The following is a 27,165-nucleotide window of genomic DNA, read 5'->3' as shown; positions in this document are numbered from 1 at the left end:
TCTCTTTCCTAACCTAAATTGCATCCAAAGCCATTCTTAGCTACATATTTGATTTATTGACTAAAAGGTAAACACGAAAAATTATATTGAAAATTTAATTATAATTGACAAATTCTTTAGCACTAACTACCACAACATATAAAATAATACATTTAAAATATGTCAAATTAGCCCTGGCCGGTGTGGCTCAGCAACTTGAATGCCAGCCTGCAAACTGAAAGGTCGCAGGTTCGATTCCCCGTCAAGGCTCATACCTGGGTTTCGGGCCAGGTCCCCAGTTGGGGGGTGTGCAAGAGGCAACTGATCAATGTTTCCCTCTCACATCAATGCTTCTGTCCCTCTCCCTCTCCCTCCCTTTCCCCTCTCTAAAATATAAAATAAAATCTTTAAAATATACCAAATTAATCACATTAGCTCTGCTCTGTCCAGATCTGTAGGATGACCCTCAGGCTATTTGTAAAATATCTGCTTCTTTCCTAAAAGAAGTTAGGCAGTTTGTGTTAATATAAAGTCAACAAACACTGTGATCCAAATATGACTGCATTGGCTCTTATCTTAAGGAGAAAATAAGATGGACTGTGTGTTGTGATGAGTGCAGCCACCATGCGACTCACTTAATGGGGCTGAGTTAGGCTTCTCGTTGCTATCAGTGGAAGGGTGATGAAATGTCACTAGAATAGCCCCTGTTTATTGGAGCTTCCTGGCTACCAGGCACTGAATTCTTTCTAAAATGGAACGGCATAGGTACTGCTATTATCCTCCCTTACCCAGATGTGGAAACCAAGCTTCAGAGAGGTTAACCGCCTTACCCAAGACCACACACTGGAAAAACCAGGATTCACCGCTAGCCAGTTGACCTCAAAGCCTTTGTTCTTCACGACTGATTTATAATTGCTGAAAATTTGGAGAAGAGCTTTTAAGGTGTCCAGCATGTTATTTTAGGGAAGATAGACATATGATTTGAGAAAAAGGACTGTTCCTCATAAATGAAACAGCTAGAGCAAAGCCTGATACTAAATGAAAACTCTGGGTTACTTTCCTCTTAATTGATTGAATGTATGCTTGCCACCCAGAACAGTGCCTGATATGTAGTAGCACTCGATACATGCGAGCTCTGGTATCAGGAGTGAGGGTAACAAAACCTGGAGATGCTGGCTTAAATATGTGACGGTCTTAGAAAATAGAAGTCTGGAGATAGGCAGAACTGGCCGGCCACAGAGGCTCAAGGAAATCCTTCAAGTAGAGGCTCCTCTGGCTTCCTGGACCATCATTCTTAGACCTCGGAATTAAATTTTGAGAGAGGTAAAAGCCTGAGTGGCAAATTCATAACCCCCTGATTCCACCCCAACAAAAAGATACTAAGACTCCGAACATCTAATCAAAACCAGCTAATGAACAATCGGAATCCCCTCAAAAAGAATGCCTTTCTTCCAATACTGGAAAGATTTATCACAGCCCTGGAAGATGGATGTGGTGGGTTTACAGGTGTTAGGGTTCGCGAATTCCACCACTATCTAGGTAAGACCCCGCCCTCCGGCTAATATAGGTCGGCCTGATGTCGCTCAGTGGGTTGAGCGACGATCCAAACGTCACCGGTTCAATCTCGGGTCAGAGTGTGAGAGGCAAGCTCTAGCTCATCTGTGTTTCTCTGCCTTCCTTTCTCCCTCCCTTACCTTCTCCCTAAAAAATAAATTTATAAAAGACGCAGGAAAGGGATTCTTGTAGATAGGCATTGGGTCGGCTCCTGCAACACTCCGTTATGGAACCTTTCCACACCTAGGCGGGATTGGAGAGGGGGGTGGGCCCCGCCTCGGCGCTGCACTCCAGGCCACGCCCCCTTCGGTTTGGCAACGCCCACAGATGCCACAGTCAGGCCGCCGCTCGGTGCGAGGAGTCAGGGGGCGGGACTCAACCTTGCCCTCACGGTACCTCGGACTCCGCCAATCAGTGAACGCCCTGTTGGCCGTCCGCAGCTCCCGCGCCCCTCCCCCTCCCGCCGGCCTCCGCTTTCCAGAACCCAATATGGCGGGATCCAGGCACAGGGGTCCTCAGACCAGAGTTCGGCCGCTTTTCTGCGCCCTGCTGCTGTCGCTTAGTCACTTCGTCGGGGGCGACGGCGTGGGAGGAGACCCTGCGCCCGCCGGTGCCGCGGGCACCCCAGTCACGCTGCCACATCGCCGTTTCGAATACAAATACAGCTTCAAGGGGCCGCACCTGGTGCAGAGCGACGGGACCGTGCCTTTCTGGGCCCACGCGGGGAGTAAGCCAGGGCAGAGGGCGGGAGGGCCCGGGTCCCATCCTCGCCTGGCGCCTCTTCCTTTTCATTATCTTCCTGCTGCACGTCCTATGTGCAATGGAGGGGACCCTTCTAGGCAGCCCCTCTTGCAGGTCGGCTCTGGTCCGCAAGGTCCCCTCCACGTGCCCCCCAGTCTTTTCCCCATTCTGTCCACCCCTCTTCGGCCTATCTCCTCCTTGATCTCGTCGGTTCTTTCCGTTTGTCCTAAGGGTGTTTTGTTACTTCTTACACTTGCAAGCACTCAAACTCGTTTCTAGGCATCACGTTTCACCCTAACGCCACGTCTCTAGGGGAAACGTCCAGCACACCCCACCCCAAACTATCCTACCCAGAGACCTGTTCAAGCAGCCCCCCACCTCCTTTCCCGCTTCCCCTCGGCCCTCCCTTGCTTTTTTTTTTTTTTTTTTTAAACCCAGTGTTAGCAGTGGTTAATGCTCCAGTTTGTACCGGATGCCTCCTGATGGCTCCAGAGATGATATACGTTGGTTTTGTGGTAACTCTTTTTTAAGTTTTTATGTCAGGAGACTTCCCACCTCGTTGGAACGATACCTTAAATTTGCCACTCTTAGTGACTTGGTGTGGTCTTTGATCTTTCCTTTTGTATTAACACATTATGTAACTTAATAGTCACACATGTCCCTTTATTTACTAAACCAAGGAATACATTTTTTGATATTGTTTCAGAACTCGAGACTAGCATTATATCTACAGCTCTTTTTAAAGTTTTTTCTTTTTTGAAAAATCAGAATAACCTATACTCCATGATTTTTATTTACTCTGTGTCTGGCACTGTTAGTAGATACGAGCTTGCCTTGCTAGACATTTACATATGTGAAAGAAATACATCTGAGCTTAAGTGCTGATGTGTCATTGCTGACTAAGAAATCAGCCCTAGCACTAGACAGCTGGAAGCTCTGTTCAGTGACCAGCAGGTGAAGTTCTGGCAACTTGAATTCCATCTTTATGTGTAATTAGGAAGTCATTTATATGAGCTTTGTATACCTCATTTTAGACTGTCCGTATTGGACAATCTAGAAATGTTCCATTTCTAGAAAGTAGTTCTTGACTAGGAAGCACACTCCTAGGAAGGACCAGTTCATTGAAATTAATGTATAATTAAAAGGTATAAATTTCAGTCTGACATAATGACCAAGCCATTAAGTATTTGAAGTAGAGTGCAATTAATTTGTTACTCACAGGCATTAATTATGTGCCCACTCATCAAGGGTATATTCCTGGGCTTTTGTTATCAGAGTAACATTCTTTGTATACAAAGAAGATGCCGATGTACTAAACACAAGTTTTGGAATGTTTTGTTTTGCTTTTTGGAATGATGATGAATTTGTTCACCCTTTTTCACTTCTGTATCTTTACACTGCCTGCTTGCTCTTCTCTCTCTCATGCTTGTGCCCCATACTCAGCCAATTAGCAATGTTAATCAACTACTCATATTAGTTATCTTGGCTTTCTTTACAAAGATTGTAACCAACTAAGTTTGCTGCAGAAATGTCAGCTAATGTGTCTGGGTTAATTAAAGTTGGATGACTGGACCGATTTGAAACAAAGTGATTAGTACATTAGCCCCGACATTTCTGTCTACTAACTCTGGAAATCACTGCTGTGCGGATCCTTTGCTTTCCTTATCACTGTGATTTCACCGCACTGCTTTCTTAACTCCATTGATTACTTTTTACCTTTTCATTTTGCTCCGAGATTCGTTATTTAAAACGATTTTGAAAACTAAAGAAATTTAAAGTTCAGTTTAAACATGGCCCTTTACATTCATCCCCTCGTTAGGACCAAATCGATGGCGCTTCTTTTTCGTAACTTGAATGTCCTTTCGTACTGTAGTACACGTCCTCGGGTCCATGAGGGCAAAAAACGATAGCAGTTTATAACCTTTTACAGCTCTCAGAGCCTTCACCTCTGCTCTGACCTTATCCTTAGTAGGCAGGGCAGGTGGGTTCTGTTTCGTAGATACAAAGAGCCACGTTCTGGAAGGTCACATAGCTAGCAGCTATGGAACAGGACTCAACTTCAGGTCCTCTGATTCTATGTCTAGTTCTCTTTCCAGGATGCTTGCCCCTTCCCTTAAGTGCTTGAAAGTGATGGTGACGAACGGTGGCTTTTCTGACTCAAGTATCTTAACTTTTTGTCCATTTTTCCTGTCTGTAAAGAGACAGTATAGTTATTTCCCAGTGTGGAAGTCAGAACTGGTTGATATATGCAAGGGTGTGCTGGAATTTTTCAAATGTAGGCCTGATAGGTGCTTTAATAATTATTCTAACCAGTAATAGGAATAGCTAACATTTATGGAGCTACTTACATGGATTTGTAGAGGAACTTACATGCCTCTGAGGTTGTTGGAGAAATGGAGTAACTTGCCTATGGTAAACAGCTAGTAAGTAGTGAAGCTGGGACTTGAACCTAGCTTGGAGATGCAGGCCACCATTTGGGGGATCTCCTTTCTCTGTGACTCTGCTGTTGCTGAAGTACTATTTATTGACTTGAAATTCAGTTGACCCTCTCCCTAGAAGAATGTATATATGCACAGCGTTTTGCATATAATTTTTGGCCTTTTTATGGAAATGATTGAGCCCAGCCCCTTCATTTTACAGCTGAGCATATGGTGGGCCCAAGAGAGTAAGAGAATTATTTACGCAAAGTCACACAACTAAACTAAGACTAGGAGTGAGTGTCTTAATTCCTAGTGGTATGTTCTTTTCACACTGTTCAAGCTTTTCTAACATTTGCAAACTGGTTTAAAAAAATCACATTTAAAAGTATTTGAAAAATAATATGAGAATCAAATATTTGGTTTGGCTTTTAAGCCAAAATTTCCTCTCTCCTGCCCTTTGTATTTTTAGTGTATGGTTACAGCTTGCTTGCTTTATTTATTTATTTATTTGCAGGTATATTTCAGTATTCAAAAAGTTGAAACTGTCAATGTGAAATATTTTCCTAACAAAATTACTGTACAGGGTACTGATTTAAAATTAGTTCTCTATATATAACAGTTTGGTGATGATCCATTGAGTTTTACCTAATTATAACTTACAGCTTTTTTGTTCTAGATGCTATTCCAAGCTCAGATCAAATTCGAATAGCACCATCTTTAAAAAGCCAAAGAGGGTCAGTGTGGACAAAGACAAAAGCAGCCTTTGAGAACTGGGAAATTGAAGTAACATTTCGAGTGACTGGAAGAGGTCGAATTGGAGCTGATGGCCTGGTACGATAATATTTTTAACTTAGAAAATGTATATAAATGCATACCTCACCAGTCTCTGAGTGTCCCTTATATATGTTTACAGGCAGTTTGGTATACAGAAAACCAAGGTTTGGATGGTCCCGTGTTTGGATCAGCTGATCTGTGGAATGGTGTTGGAATATTCTTCGATTCTTTTGACAATGATGGAAAGGTATATGACTGTTGCCCTCATGAATACATTGAAGTCTGCTAACAAAGTTAAGCTGTGAGAATACAGCTTATTTTAACACTTTTGTCATTTTGATAGTAGAGAACTCCCCAAACTAAAAGTGATGACTAGTCTTTATGTCGCTGGGAATTTATAGGTGTAAAGCTATGAGTTCCTGATTTGCATACTCCAGCTTGGGGTCATAATGGAGCCCTGACTCGGAGAAGTTTGCGAGGCCCCCCTCCCTCGCACCCTGTCTGTGCATAGTGATTTCAGTGGATGTGCATGAGTCATGTAGATGTAGGCAGATGTAGGCACAGTAGTGTGTAGAGTCAACCATCATTGTTCGTTTTCATGAAAATACCTATGTGTGTTACTACTACTAGCTCACATGTTAATATCTTTTCATATATTAATTACTCTTTTTGATCAGCCAATTTCTCTGATCTCTCCTAAAACAGTTAAGAACAAAGTGTACTACGAATTGGGAACATGAACTTGTGCTTGAGCAGCCGTAAGATTGATGACCTTGGTTCCAGCTGCTTGTTTCTCTCCTGGAGTCAATATTAGCAATTTAAAGGAGAACTTTAATTAATCCTTGAATGCCAAGGCCGTGTTTGTCCTGTTTTAGCTTCCACAAGTCCCACACTTGTCCCATGCTCATGGTGTGTCCGCAAATACATGTTGAGGTTGATAATTCAAAGAGAGAACACATTACCAGTCTTTATTGAGGTGTTAAGTGACTGTTTTTGAATGATTGTAAGAGTTTACTAAATATGTAGAAATCTCTTCTATTAACTATTTTTACATTTTCAGATGTACAGTATTAGAGATGAAAAAACCTTATAGCATATCTAGAGTAATCTAGAATTCTTTGATCTAGAGACTTTAATACAAATATATTTTCTTTGTTTTTAGAAAAATAATCCTGCTATAGTAATTATAGGAAATAATGGACAAATTAATTATGACCATCAAAAGTAAGTATGTGTTTACATTATTACTAATTTCAGCTTATTTTTTGGAAACCTTATAAAATACATTGTTTCAAATCTGAACATTTTCCAGATGAAATAAGATTATTAATTTTCTTGAGATTTATTTTATAACTTGATGGAAAGGTGTTACTGTAATTTGGTTCTGTTTTAAAGTTCTTTTTGTGGACCATCTCAGATTTTAAGCCTAAAAATGTGTTGTTATATTTAACCTAAGATTATGTAATACTTTAAAAAGTTAATAAAATGTTCTGGCTTTCAGTGATGCCACTAGTCATGTTTTTGCATATCTCTTTTAAAAAGGGATCTTTCAAAAATAAAGTTCAGAGCCTTGACTAAACTAATGACTAAGAAAGTTATGCCACCCTGCCCTGGCTGGTGTGCAGTGGGTTGGCCACCAGCCTTCACACCTAAAGGTTGCTGGTTCCATTCCTGGTCAGGGCATGTGTCTGGGTTGCAGGCCAGGGTCCCCTGACAGTTGGGGGCGTGCTAGAGGCAGCTGATCGATGTTTCCCTTTCTCCCTCGCTAAAAAATAAATAAAACCTTTTTTTAAGAAAGAAAGAAATTTATGCCATCTATTTACCTTAGAATTGCTATATTTAAAGATTCTTGGTGGGCTACAAAGCTTCTAAGTATTTAGTATATTTGTAACGTGTAGTAATTTGGTATCTAAATTTTTTTTTTTAATTTTTACATGTTTGTTGTGGGAGCAATTAACTTTTAGCCAGTCCGTGAACTGTACAAAAAATTATTTATCTGCATTCCTGATTACTTTAGTAATTTTTTTACTTTGGTAGTTGCCTGTGGAGCTATTTAAAATAAAGGTGCCAAGGCCCTGCTGTGATAACGATCCTGCACTAGGGTAAAGGACTTCTGCCCGCGTCACAGTGCATGCCGACAATGGCTCCTTGTGTTTTCCAGAGTCCTGAGAAGCCACGGGAAGCACTCGTGTGTCAGCTTTGTGCCTTCTGAATAAATAACTTCAACTCCCCCAAGACTTTGTCTTCACTTAATACTATTTTAATCTTTCTAGACATGAGTCATTTTAAATAGTGAGTTTTAAAATTGAAAAGTTTACGTTTCTTTCTTGCTTGTGTTCCTTCCCTCGTCCTATAGCGATGGTGCTAACCAAGCTTTGGCGAGTTGCCAGAGGGACTTTCGTAATAAACCCTATCCTGTCCGGGCAAAGATCACGTATTACCAGAAAACACTGACGGTGAGTGCCGTGCGTTCAGCGGTAATCAAACGAACAGTCTCCTGGTGGGACTTTCCGTTTTCAATCTTGGGTAGGAGTGAAACGCATTTAAGTTTGGGTGGTGTTCGTGTACTCGTCAGGGCTACTGTGAGAGAACAGGAGGGGTTTCAAAGCCTGGTATCAGTGGCCATGTGTTCTAACCCCTGGCCGCTGGGTTTACATTTAGTCAGTAAATCTTTAAGCATCCTACTGTGGGCTACATATTATGTGCATACAAGCCTTCAGGATACAGGTGAGTGTAAGGCAAAGGTCGTTTTCCAAAGAGCTTGCAATCTAATGCGGGAGACACTTGTGTGACATTACTAGACAGTCATAAATGCTACAACACAGATACTATTAAGGGACTCAGGGGCTAGAACACTGTAACTACCGGGAGGGAGGAAGAGGGTCAGCAACAGTTTCTGAGTGTGGTTTGAAGGGGAGTAGGAATTTCCCAGGTGGGGTGCATATTCCGGGCAGAGAAAACAGGCCTACGGACTGCTGAAGATTTGGCAGAGGCAAGTGGTTTGGTGTGGCTGGAAGATAGAGGAGATGGTAAGAAGCGAGGCGAAAGGTGGGCAGGGACAAGTCTCGTGTAGTTTATCTTGTGAGGAGCGGTGTAAAGAGTTTGAAGGAGGAAAGTGAAATGACCAGATTTGGTGTTTGTGGAAGGAGCAAAGATACGATCGTTTAGACTCCTTGACCTTTAATGGGCCATGCCCTGTGCTGGATACGGCACATGCAGTTTCTCCTGTATTCTTTCCAGCAGCCCTGGGGGGTGGGCTCCCCACATTACCTGGGAAACTGAATGTGGGAGGTTTTAAGTGGCTTGACAGTGTCATACCAAGCAAGTAACAGGACTGATTTGAACCAGCAGCATCTTCACTATAAGACTACAAGTGGTACTTAAGATTAAGTCATATAGAGAAAATGCTCCGTCCAAACTTTTGGCGAGATGCCTGTCAGTGTGAAGGGTGGGTCTCGACATGATGCTTCTACCCTCCATGCCAGGGACTCCTCCTCAGGTGGGGCTGGTGGCTGGGTTGCCGGAACTGACGGGGGAGGAAGCCAGGCTGCTGCTGGGCTGGAGGTGTGCAAAGCGTGCTCCTGTGCCGCACACTTGGTGGCTCCCTGCACGTTGAGTGCCAAGATCCCATTAGGACATTTAGGGTCATTACTTCAGAAGTACATTCTGCAGAGTAAAACCTCATGTCTTGGTAGTGTTTTCATTTTCTGCCTTTTTTGTCGATATGACTTCCAGCACTTTTGCTGTCTCTGTGCTAAATTAATGACCGAGCCTGTACCTGCCTGACCTAATGGTGATGAGGGGGAGCTCAGTGTTAAGTAGGGTAATCTATTTAATTTGCAAGTAGCTACCGTCAAAATTGGAACTTCAGCCTGTTCAGCCCTCCCAGGGGGGTTGCAGAACGAGTTTGATCCCTCTTCTGTGTGAACCATCCAAAGAAATCATGGTTCCCAAAGGACACATGGACAAAACCAAGGGGGAGGGTGGAGGTGGGGGAGGGAGGTGGGTTCAGCTGGGGTGGGGTGGAGGGATGGGGAGAAAAGGCATACAACTGTAATTGAATAACAATAAAAATTTTAAAAAAAAATTCTTGGGAAAAGGTGAACCTTGTTCTGTTTTAGAAAGATTTTCATGGACAGTTAACGAATTTTTCTGTTTCAGCCTGTAGCACCTAAAAAGCAAAAACCATTTTCTTAAGTGAAATATCTTGTATAATGTACCAACAATAAGTGAGGTTATTTAGTGGACAAGGGATTAATTGCCCTTTATAATAATGAGAGAAAGCTGGTAGCTTTTTGACACTTGGGTATTAGATCAAATACAAAGATCAAATAGGATTGGTCATAAACTAACTGCATGAAACCCCTTTACAGTGTCTGTTGTGAGAGCTGTAGCTATTGTCTGTCTCTCTAGGTGATGATCAATAACGGCTTCACACCGGATAAAAATGACTACGAATTTTGTGCCAAAGTGGAGAACATGATTGTCCCTGCACAAGGGCACTTTGGAGTATCTGCTGCAACTGGAGGTCTCGCAGGTAACTCTCGCTGTCTTGTCACACGAAGCACATGGGATGTGGGGTTTGTTGGGGATTGTGTGTTTGGGAGATGTTAACCTTTCAACTACAAAACTGTAACCTTACAGTTTTCTCTGCAATTGCTACGTATCTAGGTCTCCATGACAGTGGCAGACAATTGGAGATTGTCACCACAGTTGAAACTAATTGCTCTTGCTTTGTGGACGTGACTAGCCAGGATTTAAAAAAGTTTGATGTTGTGAGGTTTGATCTGCTAGGTCCCTGTTTCCAGCTTAAACAGCTTGAAATTAATTTTTATTTTTTATATGATTTTAGATAAAATAAAATTGTTAATGTCTGCTGTGTGAGGGAAACAAACACTATCTAGATAAGAGTAATCGTATTATCCAAATCGGGATGCTTTGAGAGTAAAAGGCGACGCCAGTAGGAAGGCCAGGACAACGTGTGTGAACCCAGACACCCCCGTAAGCCAGGGCAGACAGGCCGTGTTTATAACGAGGGAGGCAGGAAGTGCAAGTGCTGCACGACGGCTAGGTGCAGACAGAGGTGCAGGAGCTACGTGAAGGGCAGGATTCTGTTTGTGGCAGAGACACAGTCCGTGGAGATTTGTGGGAAAATGTGGAGGGGTCTCGGTGCCAGGGTTAGGAGTTTGGGCTTCATCTGACCCTTCATTTGTTTGTTCGTCCCCTTTCCAGAGAGTTACTGAATGTCTGTTTTGTGTTAAACACTGGCAGATGGGCTGGGCTAGGGCTGAGGAAGTGAGTTGCGCTTGTCTCTAATGTAAATCTTTCTGATGAGTTTTTGTCTGAGCTCACAGAGCACCATTGCCAAATTAGAGCTAATTCTTATTTCCCTTATTGACGACTTTTTTAAACCAATATGCTATGTGTACATTCACAATCAAAAAAATAACCTATTAAGGAACTTTTTCTGATTTTTTTTTTTTTTTTTTTTTTAATTTACAGATGATCATGATGTCCTTTCTTTTCTGACTTTCCAGCTGACAGAGCCCGGGAAAGAGCCAGTGAGTACAGTTTTTCAGAAAGTTTATTTCCAGTTTAGTGGTGAAAACTTGGGGAGAGTGACTTAGGCTTGGCTCTTGCTTCTGCCAGTTACTGCCCTGTGACCTTGTGGGGAGTCACTTAGCGCCCCTCACTGGTGCACTGAGACCTTTGCGCTGGCGTTTGCAAGCGGTAATCTAGACAGCGCCTCTAGCGAGCACTCAGTGAATGGACGTGGCTATCAGTGTTTCCTGTTGGAATTGTTAATAGCAGAAGTAAATTGGTTATGATTTATGTAAGTAATAGCATTCTCATGTTAACCTTTCAACTAGTGGTGGAGCAGTTAAGATGAGAAAAGGGACGTACACTGAGGTTTATTATTTTCTTTCTTTAATTCTTTTTAATGACCTGTTCTTAAACTCCAAAAAAGCCTACACCAGATAAAGAAATTTCAGAAAAAGAAAAAGAAAAATACCAGGAGGAATTTGAGCACTTTCAACAAGAATTGGATAAAAAAAAAGAGGAATTTCAGAAGGGCCACCCTGACCTTCAAGGGCAAGCCGGTGAGTTGCAGCACAGCTGTCCTCGGGGCCACAGCATTCCCGGTAGCTCTCGTGCGTCCCCGCACACTTCCAGTCCACGCCTCCTCTCTCTTGTCCGGGGCGCTCCAGGTGTTTTCTGGGCACAGTTTGTGAGCAAGTCTTCAGCCTTGAAGGGGCTTGGAGAGTGACGTTTGCACCAGAAGAGGGCTGTAGCGGATGGTGCGGTAGGGCCGCCCCTGGAGGAGCAGTGACCCCCGCAGTGGGAGCTCGGTGAGGACGGGACTTCGTTGTGGGTACTGCTTTGCCCCTACACGGGAAAAAAGCGTGCCAGCCTGGGAACAGAAACTCGGTGATATTTGTTACGTGAGTTCTCCCAGGTTGATTTCTTTCCTTCTGGTGGCACACAATTACCGTATTTATATGGAGATAATATTTGAAAACTATCAAAATTATTGGGAGAGTGATGTGAAATGATTATCTGGCTCTCCTTACTACTCAACAGAATTCTGGACTTTAAAAAGTTGGAAGTTTTGAAATACTTGTCTAAGCTACTTACTAAGAACTTAAGTGTGCTATATGTCAAAAATAAAATATGTTAAGGCCAGCCTCAGCCAGGTGGCTCAGGTTGTTGGAGCATTGTCCCATGCACCAAAGGGTTGCGGGTTCAACCCTCTGTCTGGGCACATACCTAGGTTGCAGGTTCAATCCCCGATCAGGTGGTGTACAAGAGATAACCAGTCGATGTTTATTTCTCACATTGATGTTTCTCCCTCTCCCTCCCTCTCCGTCCCTCTCCGTCCCTCTCTCTCTCCCCTCCCCCCCCCCACCCTCTCCCCCTTCTCACTCACTCCCTTCCTCTCTAAAAAATTAATTCAAAACAAACAATACATCCTTGGTTGAGGAATTTAAAAAAAAAAAAACCCATCTGGTAAGGCCAAATAGAGTAACTTTATTTTATTTGCTACCTTTTGTTACCTGGGTTATTCCCCATCAGCAGAATTGAGGTCTTTGTAGTCTGTGAGTCCTAAGTGATCACCAGTATGATGCAGACTTAAGCTAAACATGAAAGATAAATTACACTGTTTTACTGGATTTGTTTTTAATAGCACATGATTTGTGAGTATGTTGGAGCTTATTGTAGTGTTTGAATGTAATGATCAATTTTCAGCCTGATCAGGTATTAAGGAAAATCAGCTCTTCTTCACTTCATTTCTTAATCTTTTACACAAGTAAAATGCACAGATTTATTGAAGAGTATAGTTTGATGAATTGTGATAGCTGTGATATCCGTTTCCCCGTAACCCAGATCAGCACCCACAGTACTTTTGTCACCCCAGAGAGTTCCCTTGTGCCTCTTCCCAGTCAGTCCCCCACCCTGCACAGAGGCAACCACTGGTCTGACTTCTGTTAACGTGGATTAGTTCTGCCCATTCATACAAGTGAAATCCCAGTGTATCTGAAAGAGAAGATGCGTTAGGTGACAAAATTCTGACCAAATTTATACTAAATGTTGAACTGCCAGGCATGACAAAGGGAAAAAGGCATTCGGTCGTGGTTGGGTCGGTTGTCTGCATGTTCACTGTTCAGGAGCTTACACCACTGCATTGGTGACCTTCTGGCTTTGGTGCATGTCAGCACCTGGGTCACTTACAGGATTTTAAAAACTACATGTGCATAGGCGAGTCCGATAGCTTTAATTTCTAATTTCCATTTCAGCAGATGAAATATTTGAGAGTGTAGGAGATCGTGAACTGAGACAAATCTTTGAAGGACAGAATCGTATTCATCTTGAAATCAAGCAGCTGAACCGCCAGTTAGATATGATTCTTGATGAACAGAGAAAATATGTGTCTTCCTTGACGGAGGAGCTCTCTAAAAGAGGAGCCGGAATCCCAGGGCAGCATGGACAGGTGAGTTTTCCACACGTGCAGAGAGGCCCGCATTCCTCGGCCTGGCGGAGGAGAGGCGGGGAAGGAAGGCTGCCACGCTGTGCGTTCCTGCAGACGCGGGGTATTGAGCTGGCTGCACCGTTTGTTTTCCCTCCAGATCTCCCAGCAAGAGCTGGATACTGTTGTGAACACTCAGCATGAGATTCTGAGACAAGTAAATGAAATGAAGTAAGTATACAGTGGGTATGTCTTAGTGTTATGTGCTGCCTTTATTTTAAGTTGGTGACTTCTCTTGTGCAAGCACATTATTGTTGTCAGATTCCTGCGTGAGAGTAAGCATCACGTTCGCGATTCGTTATAAATAGGGGAATGTCAAGTACACGAACTTTGGACATCTAGAAACTACAAACACATCTAAATTTTTTAATTGTTCTAAGCTAGAAAAGAAAAAATGCTGTAGCATCTTTAAAACAATAGCTTTGTCACAATTACGTAACAGCCAGAACTATTCATACGTTTCTAAAATATAAAAAGAATATGGGTGATGTATAACAGTTCTTTGAAAAATGCTAGGGCAGTAAGCATGCGCAGCACTGTAGGACTGTAACACAGGCATACCTGATGCAAGAATTAGGGTGGAATGAACGCATTTTGAAGGAAACATGCGATGTGTGACCATCTCTTTTTCATTCCATCTTGTAACCTAAGAGGGACTGGACAGAGTTGGAGCAGAGTGGAGATGCTGTGTCCTTGAAATGTTGAGTGATAAGTTTCTGGAAAGGATTTACTTATGCAAATCATTAGCAGCTTTCAATGCCTGGAGCAAGAAACAGCCACAATGTCATGTTTCATAAGCTAGTACTTCAGAGCCCCGCCTTAACCAGTGAGCCCTTGACAGAGGAGAGCGTCAAGATGAGTTATTTAGAACTGGGAAATTAAGCAGGATTAAGTCAAATAGAAGGTGAAAATATCAAACACCTAGAGATTGAAGGCAACCCGACTTTAACTGCAAATCAGTGTCTCCTTCAGTTGTACTGTGTGGCATTTAAAAATACCTTCCAGTTGTAAACTCGTGATTAAATATTTATGAAGCTAAATGAATAGTTGAATTATTTTAAAAGACTGGTTCATGTAACTTTTTAATCTTTATTTTAATCTAATTTTAGCCTTTAGACAATTTCAAAAATACATAGTTTCCATATATCACCCCCCCCATCTTCCCCTAATGATAACACCTTACATCAGCCTGGTGCAATTGTCAGAGCCAAGAAACGAACATCAGTACAGTACTGTAAACTAACGACCTTAGTCCAGTTTCACCAGTTCTCCACCAATGTCTTTTTTCCGTTCCAAGATCCAGTCCAGGATTTCACATGGCATTTAGTTATTTCTGTTAAGACTTGTGCAGCCAGAAAGAATTCATTTTTCCTTGGCTTTCATGACCACCACGAGTTCAAGAGCATGGGCCAGGTAATTGGCCTGTGGTTCCTCGGTTTGAGTTTGTTGGTACTTGGCCGTGGTTGGAGGGAGGCCCTGCGTCTTTGACAAGACTGCAGCCATGTGTCACGTTCACGACGTCCGAACGTCTCGTTACCGGTGCCGTCCCCTGTGACGTGTTCCTTACGATGGTTTCTTCCCAGTCTCTCTACTTTAAAGTTGCTGTCTTTTTCTTGGTGGTTAATAAATATTTGAGGAAAGATACTTTGAGACTGTAAAGATCCTGTTTCACTTTAAACTTTTGCTACCCAATTTTAGCATCATTGATGGCTTGCCTGAAATAAGAGTATGTTTACCAAATGCCTATTTTTCTATTTCCGTCATTTCTACATCTATTTATTGGAATTCTGTATGGACCAGCTATTCCTTCTCCCCTACTTACTTAATCAGTTACTTATATCCGTGTTTATTCTGTGGGTTACAATCCAGTACTGTCGTTATTTATTTATAATGTTTAAATTGTCCCCACTCTGGTCACTAGAAGCCTCTCCAGGTTGGCTTTCGTGGTCTTTCAGCAGGCCCCCCATCCTTTTTTATGCATTTTTTACTTTCTCTTGCTGCCATGCTATGTTTCAGACTCATCTTGTATTTTCTGTGCTTCAGCTCTGGCATCAGCCACTTCTCCAGTGAGCCCCGGGTCCTTTTATTGGGGAAAAGTATTAAGAAACCAAGATCTGGATACTAGGTGTGCCCATCACTACTGGGATGTCACTGCTTCCAGGCCCTCTCAGTGGGCAGGGCGAGGGGACATAGGGATGTATACTAACACGCACAGGCACGCATGTCTCTGTTTTTGTGTCCATCGATCGACATTTGTGTTAAAAAATCATGGGATTATGTGGATACTTAGGGTTCTAGTTGGACCGAACTGGACTGCACAGTACAGGATTGATTTTAGCCTTCTTCCTTTCCCTGTTTGAAAATTCTTTCTCCAACAGGGAGAAGCCTGGTTCTTAGTATCTATAATGTATTTCGTGTGCACATAAAGTGTTTCAAAGTGTTAACACGTATCCCTGTGAGAAACACGTTTACTGACAGATTTCTGTAACGTTCCTTTTGCCTCTAGCCTAACAGCGTCTAGTTTAGACACTGGTTTTTCAGATCGTTTAGCTCTCTTCTTCCCCACTCTCTTCCGTATGTTTATGCTATTTATTTATAGTACAGTTCAGTTTTTTGTTAGTGGCTGCATTCCTTCTACATCTGGTTAATTTTTAACTCTTATATTTGGTGTATGAAGGGTAGGTAGGTGACTACAGTGGTTCTAAGAGCCTGTGTGTGTGTGTGCGCATGTGTGTATCTCCCCACCCCTGTTGGTGACCCATCCTGTTAATTTCTGGTTGGTTCTTCCTGTACTACTTCCGCACATGTATGTTTTCTTAGAGTTCCTTCCTTTTTTATATGGATGAGAGCACACTCTAGATAGTCTTTTGTGATTTGCTTGTCTTACTCAGTAGTGACACTAAGAACATCTTTAGGCTCAGTCAGTGGTTAGTATACCCTCTCCATCCGTTCGTGTTCTCTGGGAAAGCTCTCACTCAGGGTGGTGGGCTGTCCTCGTGAACCCCCACTTACTGAGACCAAGTGTCGTGTGTACAGGAAGTCAACGTAAAAACCGAACTCAGATGTCTGACTGTGTCCTCCAGAGCTTCTCTTCCCTGATTAAGTTTCAGGGGAAAAATGTAAAGAGATCAGAAATATTTGCCTTTTATGGCCAGGGTAGTTTGTGTCTTTATGGATTTTCATATTCTTAGGGAATTGTAGAATTACTTTTTAGCAGACATGTGGAGTTTAGTCCCCTTCGGTTTACAAAAAGATTTTTAAAAGGCCCTGAATGGCAAAAGATCACAACCTGAAAACAGTCAGAATTTGTTCTCATTATCTCTTCACTTTTAAGTGCTATTTCTAGCATATCATAAAGCCATGCCAATTTTTCTTTCATTAATTTTTAAACCTACAAAAAAAAAGTTGAGAGTAAGAGCCCTCCATCATACCGCTGTAACCCACTTTCAACCGTTACTAGTAATAACTCAGTCTTGGGGGCCTGAGCCATTCACTGTGAAGGCCTCATCCACCACTCTAGTTTCCGTAGCCAGTGAAGGCCACTCCCTGAATCCGCACGTCATCACAGGTCGAAGGAGGCGGACACTCCTGTTCTGCAACTGCCTCTCCATTCAGAAAAACTTCCCCGTCACCTGTCACCCTGAGCCAGTCTGGGAAAGGCAGGATAAAGACTTAGTTCTTTCTCTGTGCCGTGTTAATGAGTCAGTGCCCTGGCGGTCTCCAGGGTCCCAGAGTGAGGTAGTAAAGGGTGATTGTTTCTCTGCAATTCATGGATTTTAATGTATTTTGCTGTCTTGAGCCACTAGTCTTTGTCATTAATGCTCAGACTGTCCCCTCTTTGGCCACTGGCTTTAATTGTCCTTGCGACACCGTCCGTGTCCTCCCCCCATAGTCGTCGGTGCCTTCTTTCCTTTCCGGTGTAAATCTTTCCAGGCTTCTCCTACATTTCTGCCCCGCGCACGGCAGAAGGCATTTTTCTCTGCAGCCCTGGTGTTTCTGTGGGACGTGGTGTTTGTTGTAGACAGTCTGGTGCTCGTTGCTACTGGGTTGTCGTTGCTCCTAACCCTGCCTTTTCAGGGGCAGGGTTACAAATGCTTTTTGAGCTCTGCCATTTGCATGTGGTAGCCGGTGTCATTTGTTGACGGGTCATGTATTTTAAATGTGGCACTCAGTACTCAGTGCTCTTTTGCGTGAGAGTAGACAGCATTTAGCGTTCCGTGTCTCCTTTACCTCAGTTCTTGTGCACCTGTTCAGCTCCAGGCGCTGTCACTGAATGTTTCCCATGTTCTTCTGGGTTGGTCCTAATTCTCCTCCTCTGTACCTTCAGCCTGTCCCTGCAGTAGAATATTCAAGCTGCTTAGCAGTCTTTAATCGTTCCTTTTTTTTTATTTTGAAGCTTTATTAGTCTAAATATTCTAGCCCCAAGAAGTCTCTTATGCATTTGCGTCCTTTATTTTCTCTCCGTGCTACATAACGTCGTGCACTAAGACACCTAATGTTTAACACTTTTCCAACTGTGTCAAAATAAGTGTTTCCTCTGTTTTTTAATTTAATCTTTATTGTATTTTTCTTCAGTACCATTTAGTCCCCTGACACCCCCTCCCCCTGCAGTCACCAGACTGCTGTCCATGTGCATGAGTCCTCTTTCCTTTGTGCTCCATCCCTCCAACCTCCCCCAAACACTGTCGTCCTGCCATCTCTGAGTCTGTCTCTCTTTTGCCTGTTAGTTCAGTTTGTTCATGAGATTCCACAGATGAGTGAAATCATACGGTGTTTGTCTCTCTCCGCCTGGCTTATTTCACTTAGCATAATGCTCTCCAGGTCCATCCATGCTGTGGCAAAAGGTAAAATTTTCTTCTTTTTTATGGCTGAGTAGTATTCCATTGTGTAAATGCCCCATAGTTGTTTTATCCACTCATCTACTGATGGACACTTGGGCTGCTTCCACATCTTGGCCATTGTAAATAATGCTGCCAGGAACATAGGGGTGCTTACAGTCTTTTGAAGTAGTGTTTTGGGCTCCTTGGGATATATTTCCAGAGGTGGGATCACTAGGTCAAAAGGCAGGTCCATTTTTAACTTTTTGAGGTATCTCCTTACTGCTTTCCACAGTGGCTGCACCGGTCTGCATTCCCACCAGCAGTGCAGAAAGGTTCGTTCCCTTTTCTCCACATCTTCATCAGCACTTACTGTTTGTTGATTTGTTAATGGCAGCCATTCTGACGGGTGTGAGATAGTATCTTATTGTGGTTTTAACTAACATTCTTGATCAGCACTTGTCTCATTCAAGATATTCACTGTTCTCCTCAAGCCCCTTGACCCCAGCCCACCACTGAAGCTGCCAGTGGTAGAAGTCGATTCCTGTATTTGAATGGTGGAATCACATTTTACGTGGATTATATTCTGAAGTCAGTGTGTGTGAGGTAAATGTTGTACAGGGCCAAAATTACCTTCAAAAAGATACCGCATTTTTCAGACTATAAGACGCACCCCCCAGCCCCCCAGTTTGGGAGGAAAATGGGGGTGTGTCTTATAGTCTGAATGTAGCTTACCTGGCTTGCTTGGGTGGGGCGGCAGGGCAGTGGAGCGGGGGTTTTTTTCTTACTTTCCTCCTAAAACCTAGGAGCATCTTACGGTCTGGTTTGTCTTATAGTCCAAAAAATACGGTAGCATGTGGAAACTACCTACCCCACTCACTATTGCTCAGAGTGCCGGACAACCAGTTCTTCCTTCACCCTGGAAACAGGCGCCTCTCCAGTTGGGTTCTAGTTGAGGCAGTGGGTTTGTATTTCACAGGGGCATCTGATAGAACTGCAGGGGAAATAGAATTGCGTCTGACTTTGGGGTCCCAAGACCATCCCTAGGTTCTGTCATTTCCTAGAAGTACTTACACAGAACTCAGAAAAGCTGCTACACTCACAGTTGAGTGTTGTTACAACAAGAGGAGAGAATAAAATTGGCCAAGAGCCCGCACTGGCGTGGCTCATTTGGTTGGCTGTTGTCCTACAAAGAAACAGTCTCTGGTTCAGTTCCCGGTCAGGGCACATGCCTGGGTTTCAGGCCAGGCCCCAGTTGGGGCATGTGCAGGAGGCAGCTGATTGATGCTTCTCTCCCTTTCTTTCTCCCTCCATACCCCTCTCTCTAAAAATAAAAGATAAAAAAATTAAAATCAGCAGAGAGAAAAGGCAAATAGGTGGAGTTGGAGAAACCGGGCACAAGTCTTCGGTGCCCCCTGCGCTTCCCCAGTGCGGTCCCTCTCAGGAGTGATGTGTGACAGCGTGGTCAAAGTCCTTCCAACCGAGGAAGTCGCCCAAGCCTCGGTGCCCGGGGTTGTGTTGGGGGTCAGTTGCAGAGGCATGAAGCACCTGGGTGACTGCCCTTACCCACTCAGTCTGCAGTCCCCCTAGAGGTCAGACTGGTACAGCAGCCTAGGCCCCAGGACAGCAGAAACGTCACTCACATCGTTAGCATAAGCTGTCGTGGGGTCTGAGAGCCAGGCAGACAAAAGCTCTGTTACCATGCAGGCTGTTCCAGGGGCTAAAAGGCTCCCCCCGGGGGCGGGACAGGGGCCAGCCCTGAAGACCTGTGCAGTGTGCAGGGTTTGGGCATCCTGGGCCTGGTGGGTAATTCTTTACTGCACAGCCTTGGACACCTAGAAAGAATGATGTTAATTAAAGAGTACATCCATTATGTTACTCAGTACCCATTGGATACTGGTTTCACACGAGTTATTTAGTAGTAGTCTTTATGTGGTTAGATGACCTTTAGTAAAAGATGAAGGCATAATACTAATTTATAGTTTTATAAACTATTTTCCAATGTTGAAGACAATTCATTTTTTTTAATGTTGATATTCTTTGTCATTTTATGATCTGATATATCGAGCTTAGAAGTGTATCTAACCATTGGCAATCTGTGATGGAAAAAAATCATTTTTTCTAGTGATTTCATTGTCTAAAGGGATTTTCTATTTCAGGAATTCCATGAGCGAAACTGTCAGGCTGGTCAGTGGCATCCAGCATCCCGGATCTGCAGGGGGAGTCTATGAGACCACCCAGCACTTCAATGACATCAAGGAGCACCTTCACCTGGTGAAGCGGGATGTAGAGAACCTCGTGCAGCGGAGCGCGGTGAGCAGTCACCTTCCCGCTCTCTGATGCCCGGCTCCTCTAGAAAAGGCGGAACACAAGTTCTGCTCTGTTCCGCAGAGTCTTTTTAACTGTTTAGTTAGTGCCCGATGCTCTTTTGTGTAAACCTACTTTTACCCACGCCTGTACTCAGGTAGAGTTGTTGCATATGTCTGTCTGAAGTTCTACGTCATGCTTCCGTAGCTTACTGAAGAGAAATTTTTTTAATTGCTCTTCCAGTTAGTGTAACCACGAGAATCTCGGGGGGGGGGGGGTTCTAGATTTTTTCCTGTAAGTTTTCTTTAAAAAAAAAATAAAAGAACAATCTTAATATCAGTAATATCTTGCAATAGCTTTGAAAAGGTAAGTGTCTGTCTTGACAAACTCTTACGTTAGACAGATAGGCGGGGCAGCTCCTACTTCTCTCTCGGATGTCAGGGCGGCACAGAGCTAAAGCCAGCAGCAGCTTTCTCTAAGCAGTATTCTTCTTCTTTCAGCTCCTTTTCCTCTCGGTTCAATTTGAAAACTTTTTCCTTCGTTTTTGTTTTTGTTTTTGTTTTGACTTTATTAGGTATTTTTAATAGCATAAATCCCATTTTTTGGAGACTGACAATAAATACTAAAAATAGATAACTTTTTAATTTAACATACATAAGAAACAATATGAGAAGACAGACACTTGGTACTTGTAAGCTTTTGCTTAATTACTGGCTTTAAAAGTCCTTATGAAATTCACAAATGTTGGCAGCATTTGCCTCTTCACCTTCCAATTTTCCATATGTGGCTTGGTTTTCTTACTGACCACCACATCTCACCCTAAGCATTATTACTTATTTCCTTAATTCCACCCCACTCGCCTGCTTTAGCCTTTGCTGAAAGGGCCAGGTTGATGATTTGGGGGCTGTGCATACGCACTGAAGAACTCTGTCCCACAGCTGTGAGCATTTTTTTTTATGTAAGCATATTGAAAACATACAATCTTGGCAGCCATTCTGTCTGCATACCTTGAGGGAATCTTTGTCTCTGGTACTTATCTCCTTGTAATAGAAGGAATACTTGTGGAAACAGGAAAAAAAACATTTTTCAAAATACGAATTGGTTACATGGAGTGCTAGGAACTGGGGGAGGACGAGAGCGGAGAGCAGCAGATCACTCAGGCGGCTGGCTGGTGGCGACCGTGGGACTGTGACCCAGAGCACTGGGGAGAGTGGCGCGGAGCGCTCCGAAAGGGGTTCTGGTTCAGACAGTGACGTGGTGACCCTTTTGAAGGTGATGCTGTTAATAATTACTCCAGTCCAGCAGGTGTCCGCTGGGAGTGCTTAGGGAATCCGTGGTCTGTCACCTTCAGGGACACTGAAATTATTGTCGCTGTGATGAACATAAGAGCCAGAGGGCAGGGAGGCAGGGACTGGACAGTGAACAGGGTCAGCTGCTCTTCCAGAAAGTGTGGCGGCCAAAGCCAAGGGGGCGGAAGGTACAGGATGGTAAATGAAAATGCTGGAGTCTACTCAGTGAACCATGTGTTTTACAGAGATTTCGCATGTCTCTTTCTAAAACACTAACTTCACTCATCGTAACGGAGAGTTCTTTGCCTTACAGCCATCAAATGAAAGACCAAGGTGCCCAGAACTGCCGCCATTTCCGTCATGTTTATCTACGGTTCACTTCGTCATATTTGTGGTGGTGCAGACGGTGCTGTTCGTGGGCTACATCATGTACAGGTGAGTCTCTGAGATCCGCCCCCGCACTCCTGTGCGAGTGTGCTTAGTGGGGCTCCGCGGTACAGCTGCCCCTGCTCACAGTGGGATTTTCAGTGTCGAGTGCTGTTTCTGCTTCACGTCACGTGGGAGTGCATGTATGGAAGTGTGCTTCTCTTAATATGTTTTACACTTCAGAAGACACTGTGTATTTTAATTGTAAGCAATCCCACTTCTTTCCAAAGTAAAGTGTCTAGAAATTCTTTTTCCTTTCTCTTCTTCCTCAGAACTCAGCAAGAAGCAGCTGCCAAAAAATTCTTTTGACCACCATTTTCATATGTGTCCATCGTGTATGTATGTACAAAATGTTGTCTTTTTGAGGGACTGTAAGTATTTAAATTGCTTCATAGGCTAAATTATTCAGTTTTGTATAAAATAACTTTAAACATTGATCTGCAGTAAGAAGAGACCTTAAAGACAACCACATGTAAATTTGTGCATAGTACGTAAAATCTATTTAAATTTCAGTGAATTTCTGGCCAGTAGAACACAGCCACTGAACTTCAATATTCTTATTGCTAAATAAGAGGGAAAATAACAGAAAATGGGGGAACCCCAAATATGAAAGTTACCCCTAAGTTTTGGGTATTGGAGGTTTCTTTATTTCATAAAACACACTAGCCCTCCTGCCTCCCAAAGTAGGGGTCAGACTAAGAGCCCCTCGTCATGATGAGGTCGTAACCCACGTCTTTTTAAGAGGTCAGCATTTCACACGCAAAGACCCAGCCCCTCAGTCCCGCAATCTAGTACTTTTCCCTTTGAAATCAAAGACTGTTCGGTCTGAGAGCCTTAGGGTCTGGGTGACAGGCTTCAGAATGTTTATTGAAGTATTTTTTCCCTCTGATTATCAATGAAATTTGGGGGGAAAACTAAGAATTGCTCTTTGCCAAAAAAAGGAAAAGAAAAAATTGGTGAACACATTCCTCTGATAATAGTTGCTGCGGGTATTTTGCCTGGTAATGTGTTCATTTCGTGATCACTCATGCTTGAATGTCTTCATTCTAACATGTCAGCTCAATATTATGAAAATAATTTTGCATCTGTATTTGTAATCTAAGGAACTTGTACCCTGTTGGGCAGCTTCTAAGTTCAGCCCAGATTGCCTGTTCAGAGGCTGTTCGAGGGCACAAACCCACCACTACGTTCTGGTCCACACTGGTCGCGTGTCGGCGACTCTGCGTGCTCCTGAAAACCAAGGAGGCTGGCCGAGGAGCAGTGCTAATATTTTTGAAGGCAAAATTTGAACGATGGAGTTAATACTTCTGCTTTTTTTCCCTGTTAACGCCAGAACTGAGGATACTGTGCAGCACTTGTCAGAAAACTTACCCTGGAAATGTCAGGCTGGAAGGGGTTGGTGAAGTCTTTGTACAGAGGTCCAGGTATTGCAGAAACAGTCTGTCAATGCCATTTTAAAATGCACTTCATTTTGTTTTCACAGCTGATGTACTTACTTTTGCCGCCTCCAAACACTCATCTCTTTTAGCTAAAGTGGTTATCTTCACTTGTTGTAGAATCCAAAATAATACTGTTTTGTAAAATAGTATTACTTAATTCTTCCAAGTCTTCCTCAATCTATTCTAAGCTGTCATTTACAGATTGGGCTAACTGCCTAAAGTCTGTACGAAGACTCTGAAGGACGCCCCATGACGGCCGCACCTGACTTACCTGTGTGTGCAAATAGTCCTGACACTGCTTTTTGTGTTAGCGCGACCGTGGGAGCTGCACAGGAACCCGCCGACACTTGCTGACCCACCCTCCGGCACTTAGCACGCCTCGCCAGCGTTCTTCCTCGTGGCGCTAACATTTCCAAATTCATGTTTCGGAGACGTCATCGTCACAGAATTCTCTTCCTGAAAAAATAATTAATGCCTTCAGAAGAGTGTTCAAGTTGTAGACTCTGAACTTGGGAAATCCTCGAGATGAAAGGCTCCAAAGCGTTCAGTATTAAAAACTCCGTGGTCGCCTGAGCCTGGGCGCGAAGGAGGAATCCAGATCCGCAAGGTAACATTTTCTAGGCGAGAGCCCCAGAGGCGGCGTCCGACCGCGCCTGCTGGGAGTGCGGGCGGCTGTTCTGCAAGGGCGTGCACGTGAATCTTCCCGCTTAGTAAAACTTGCTTTGCAGAAAATCACCCAGCAGAGTGGTTCACACAGGTGTGTGTTGTATTATTTGAAATTTGTTTTACTTTCCTCAAAACAGTTGACTTTAGCTCATTTCTGAAAAAAAAGGTTTGCTCTGCGGAAAAATCGGTCACTGCCAGATTCTTTCATTTCTGTGCTCTTTGTGTAATTGAATTTGTTAACTTCTCTCACACCAGCAAGTATTTTACAGGTGCCTTAGACTAAAACAATTGACTTAAAATTTCAGTGTAAGTCATACTTTCGATGCCACTTTTAAAGAGAAATGCTATCATGTAATGCCCGATACCCTTATTCAATGGACCTATTGTGTCCCAGTGATTTGGATGTTTTATTCGGCTTGCAGCTTTACTCTAAAGCTGCAAACGAGAAACCAGTTTTGTTGTGTATTGAAGGAACGTCAACGTTCTCGCAATGTGGTCCATCCGTCATGGAGTGCTTGTTGCGAATGCAGGTGCTCGGGCTCCCTTCCAGACCACCTGAATCAAAACTCAGGGGTCCGCTTCAGAATCAGGTTCAGCAGGCACCTCGGGTGGTTCTGAGCACACTGGTGTTTGAGAAGCCCTGAGAAGGGGAGAGGGAAGAATGAGCGTTGTTTTGCTGGCTCGCAGCCGAGCTGAGAGCAGAACCCTTTCGTTGCGCGATACTAGCACCTGTGCACTGATTCTCTCACGCTTACAGTTTACTCGGTGTTCCTTTTACTGGAACCGTGGGTTTAGCGGCAGCTACAAACCAAACCCACATTGTTGCCTGTAGCTCTCGTACTTTGGTTGATGGCTTTTAAACTGACAAAATCATTTTCAGATCATGTTCAAGCTATGAAAAACTCCCGTCTGCATGTCTGCCTGCTAAAGCTTTTCACTCTCCTGATTGGATTTCTGCGACATTTTATCTCAGACAGTTGTACTTTTTGATAACTTGGGGAAAACAAAAATTACTTGAATAAGGGATTGCCATATCCGCTGCCTCGCAGTGACACGGGGTCTTTAAGAACCTAATAACAGTTGTGAATACTCAGATGTGATTATCTTTTCCTGCCTGCGTGCTTCTCGCAGGGAGATGGTCAACAGATGATTATATTGGGATCTTTTTATGTATACGATCTAATGTGAAATCGCCACTTGCAACTTTCTAGATCTGTATGTTGCCTTTTTAATATATTTCTTTGAAAGTTTTAAAGAGTTTTCTATCCACTGTTAACTTCAATTGGGTAACATTTTGTCAATTTTTTTTTTCTGATTGTTATTTGATGCTAGCTGGAATTCCAGAAATGACATTGACCTTATTCAAATAAAGAAATATTTTAGTAAATTTACCTTTTCCTTCATTGGTCTCCAGTGATAAGTAGCTATTTATTTTCCACATAGGCCCTGACTTGCGATAGTATTTCATTTGTGATCTTCTGTGCGCTCTGCCCTGGGTGGCATGCCACCTGCAGAATCCACACTCGGAAGCATAAAAAGAGAAGTACAAACGGTAATGGATAAATGCTAACCTTTTCCAGTAATGAAAATACAAATTAAAACAATGTATTTGATGTTTTCACGTTTAATAACCAAATACAGGTTAAAAGTAGTTAATTTGGAACTCTTAGTCCTTACTAATGGCAGTTTAAAAATCTTTTAATCTTTTTAGCAAGCACCATTTGAACCAAGTAAACCCAATTCTCAGAGGCCGTGCCATATGAGAAGGAAAGAGTAGAGCTTTGGGATCAGACAACCTGGGGTTTGAATTTTTGGCTCTGCCACTCCGTAAAGATGACCTTCAGTTTCCTCATAGTACTCATCTCCCACGTTGGTAGCCTTGTAAAAGAGAATCCTTAGAAAGCGGGTTCAGAAAATGGTAGGCTAAGGTAATGGACCCCTCTTCTGAGAAACGCGGGGTTAAATAAAAGATTTCAACACATTAGGTGGGTTTGAAAGAAGTCAAAGGGAACTTGAAGCCTGGTGAGTGAGCATGTGGGGGCAGCATGGTGGAAACGAGATGCCATAGAGGCCTGGACACTGGGGCCCTGGGGACATGGCCTTGCAGGCCACAGTCCAGGTGTGGGCCTCAATTTCAGCAGGCTGGGAAGCCTTGGGAGGGTGGCCCTTAGTGGTCCCATTTCACAGACCCTGGGGTATTTATTTTCCATTTCTGGAGGAATGCGTCATTCTACACACAGCCGAAAGTACGTTACTGCAAGTCCAAGTAGAAAAGCCATTGTAGGAGATTGAGGAATAAAAGTTTTAAAGACATTCCATTTTCAATGGAATCATTTGTTGGGGAGACACTGAGAGATCTGATTTCATTAAAAAATACCAGAGTATTCAGTTGTTGCACTGGTGTAGCTACCACCTGAGGGTCTCCAGTGTTCGACACCCTCCCCCACACCTCCACCCACCCACGTGTAAAAGGACCAGACGGAGAGTCTGCTTTACAAACTGACATTAGAGTTTAGAATGGACACCACCACCATCATTATTTCCCAATTCCCAATTCCTAATAAAATGGAATTTTAGTAGTAGATTTACAATAAATACAGTTTACAGTAAAATATAATGAAATGGGTTTTTATTATTTTGGTTTATTTTAATGTCGTGAGACAAGCTGTGCAGCATTTTCTAAAAAGGACGGTGCCGAACCGGGAAACAAAACAGAAATACAGGATC

General features: G+C 43.3%; 1 protein-coding gene across 5 annotated transcripts; it reads left to right on the top strand.

Annotated features, from left to right (window-relative positions):
* Positions 1–1,980: 1,980 nt before the first annotated feature.
* On the top strand, positions 1,981–25,829 carry LMAN1 (lectin, mannose binding 1). Of its 5 annotated transcripts, none has more exons than XM_045187775.3 (14): positions 1,981–2,260; positions 5,371–5,525; positions 5,608–5,715; positions 6,631–6,692; positions 7,825–7,924; positions 9,882–10,005; positions 10,971–11,029; positions 11,437–11,569; positions 13,265–13,458; positions 13,595–13,665; positions 20,471–20,624; positions 22,221–22,342; positions 22,606–22,668; positions 24,084–25,829. In XM_045187775.3, the coding sequence occupies exons 1-13, from the start codon at positions 2,023–2,025 to the stop codon at positions 22,640–22,642; spliced, it is 1,557 nt and encodes a 518-aa protein (XP_045043710.1). In that variant the 5' UTR covers positions 1,981–2,022; the 3' UTR covers positions 22,643–22,668; positions 24,084–25,829. The 5 variants fall into 5 exon arrangements, with proteins under 5 accessions (XP_045043710.1, XP_045043709.1, XP_045043708.1 ...); XM_045187774.3 differs by having other exon boundaries at positions 23,817–25,829; XM_045187773.3 differs by having other exon boundaries at positions 23,437–25,829.
* The last annotated feature ends 1,336 nt before the right edge of the window (positions 25,830–27,165 follow it).

This window comes from Desmodus rotundus, chromosome 10 (assembly GCF_022682495.2).
Source record: "Desmodus rotundus isolate HL8 chromosome 10, HLdesRot8A.1, whole genome shotgun sequence".
Classification (NCBI taxonomy): domain Eukaryota; kingdom Metazoa; phylum Chordata; class Mammalia; order Chiroptera; family Phyllostomidae; genus Desmodus; species Desmodus rotundus.
This window is presented reverse-complemented; position numbering and strand designations above follow the sequence as displayed.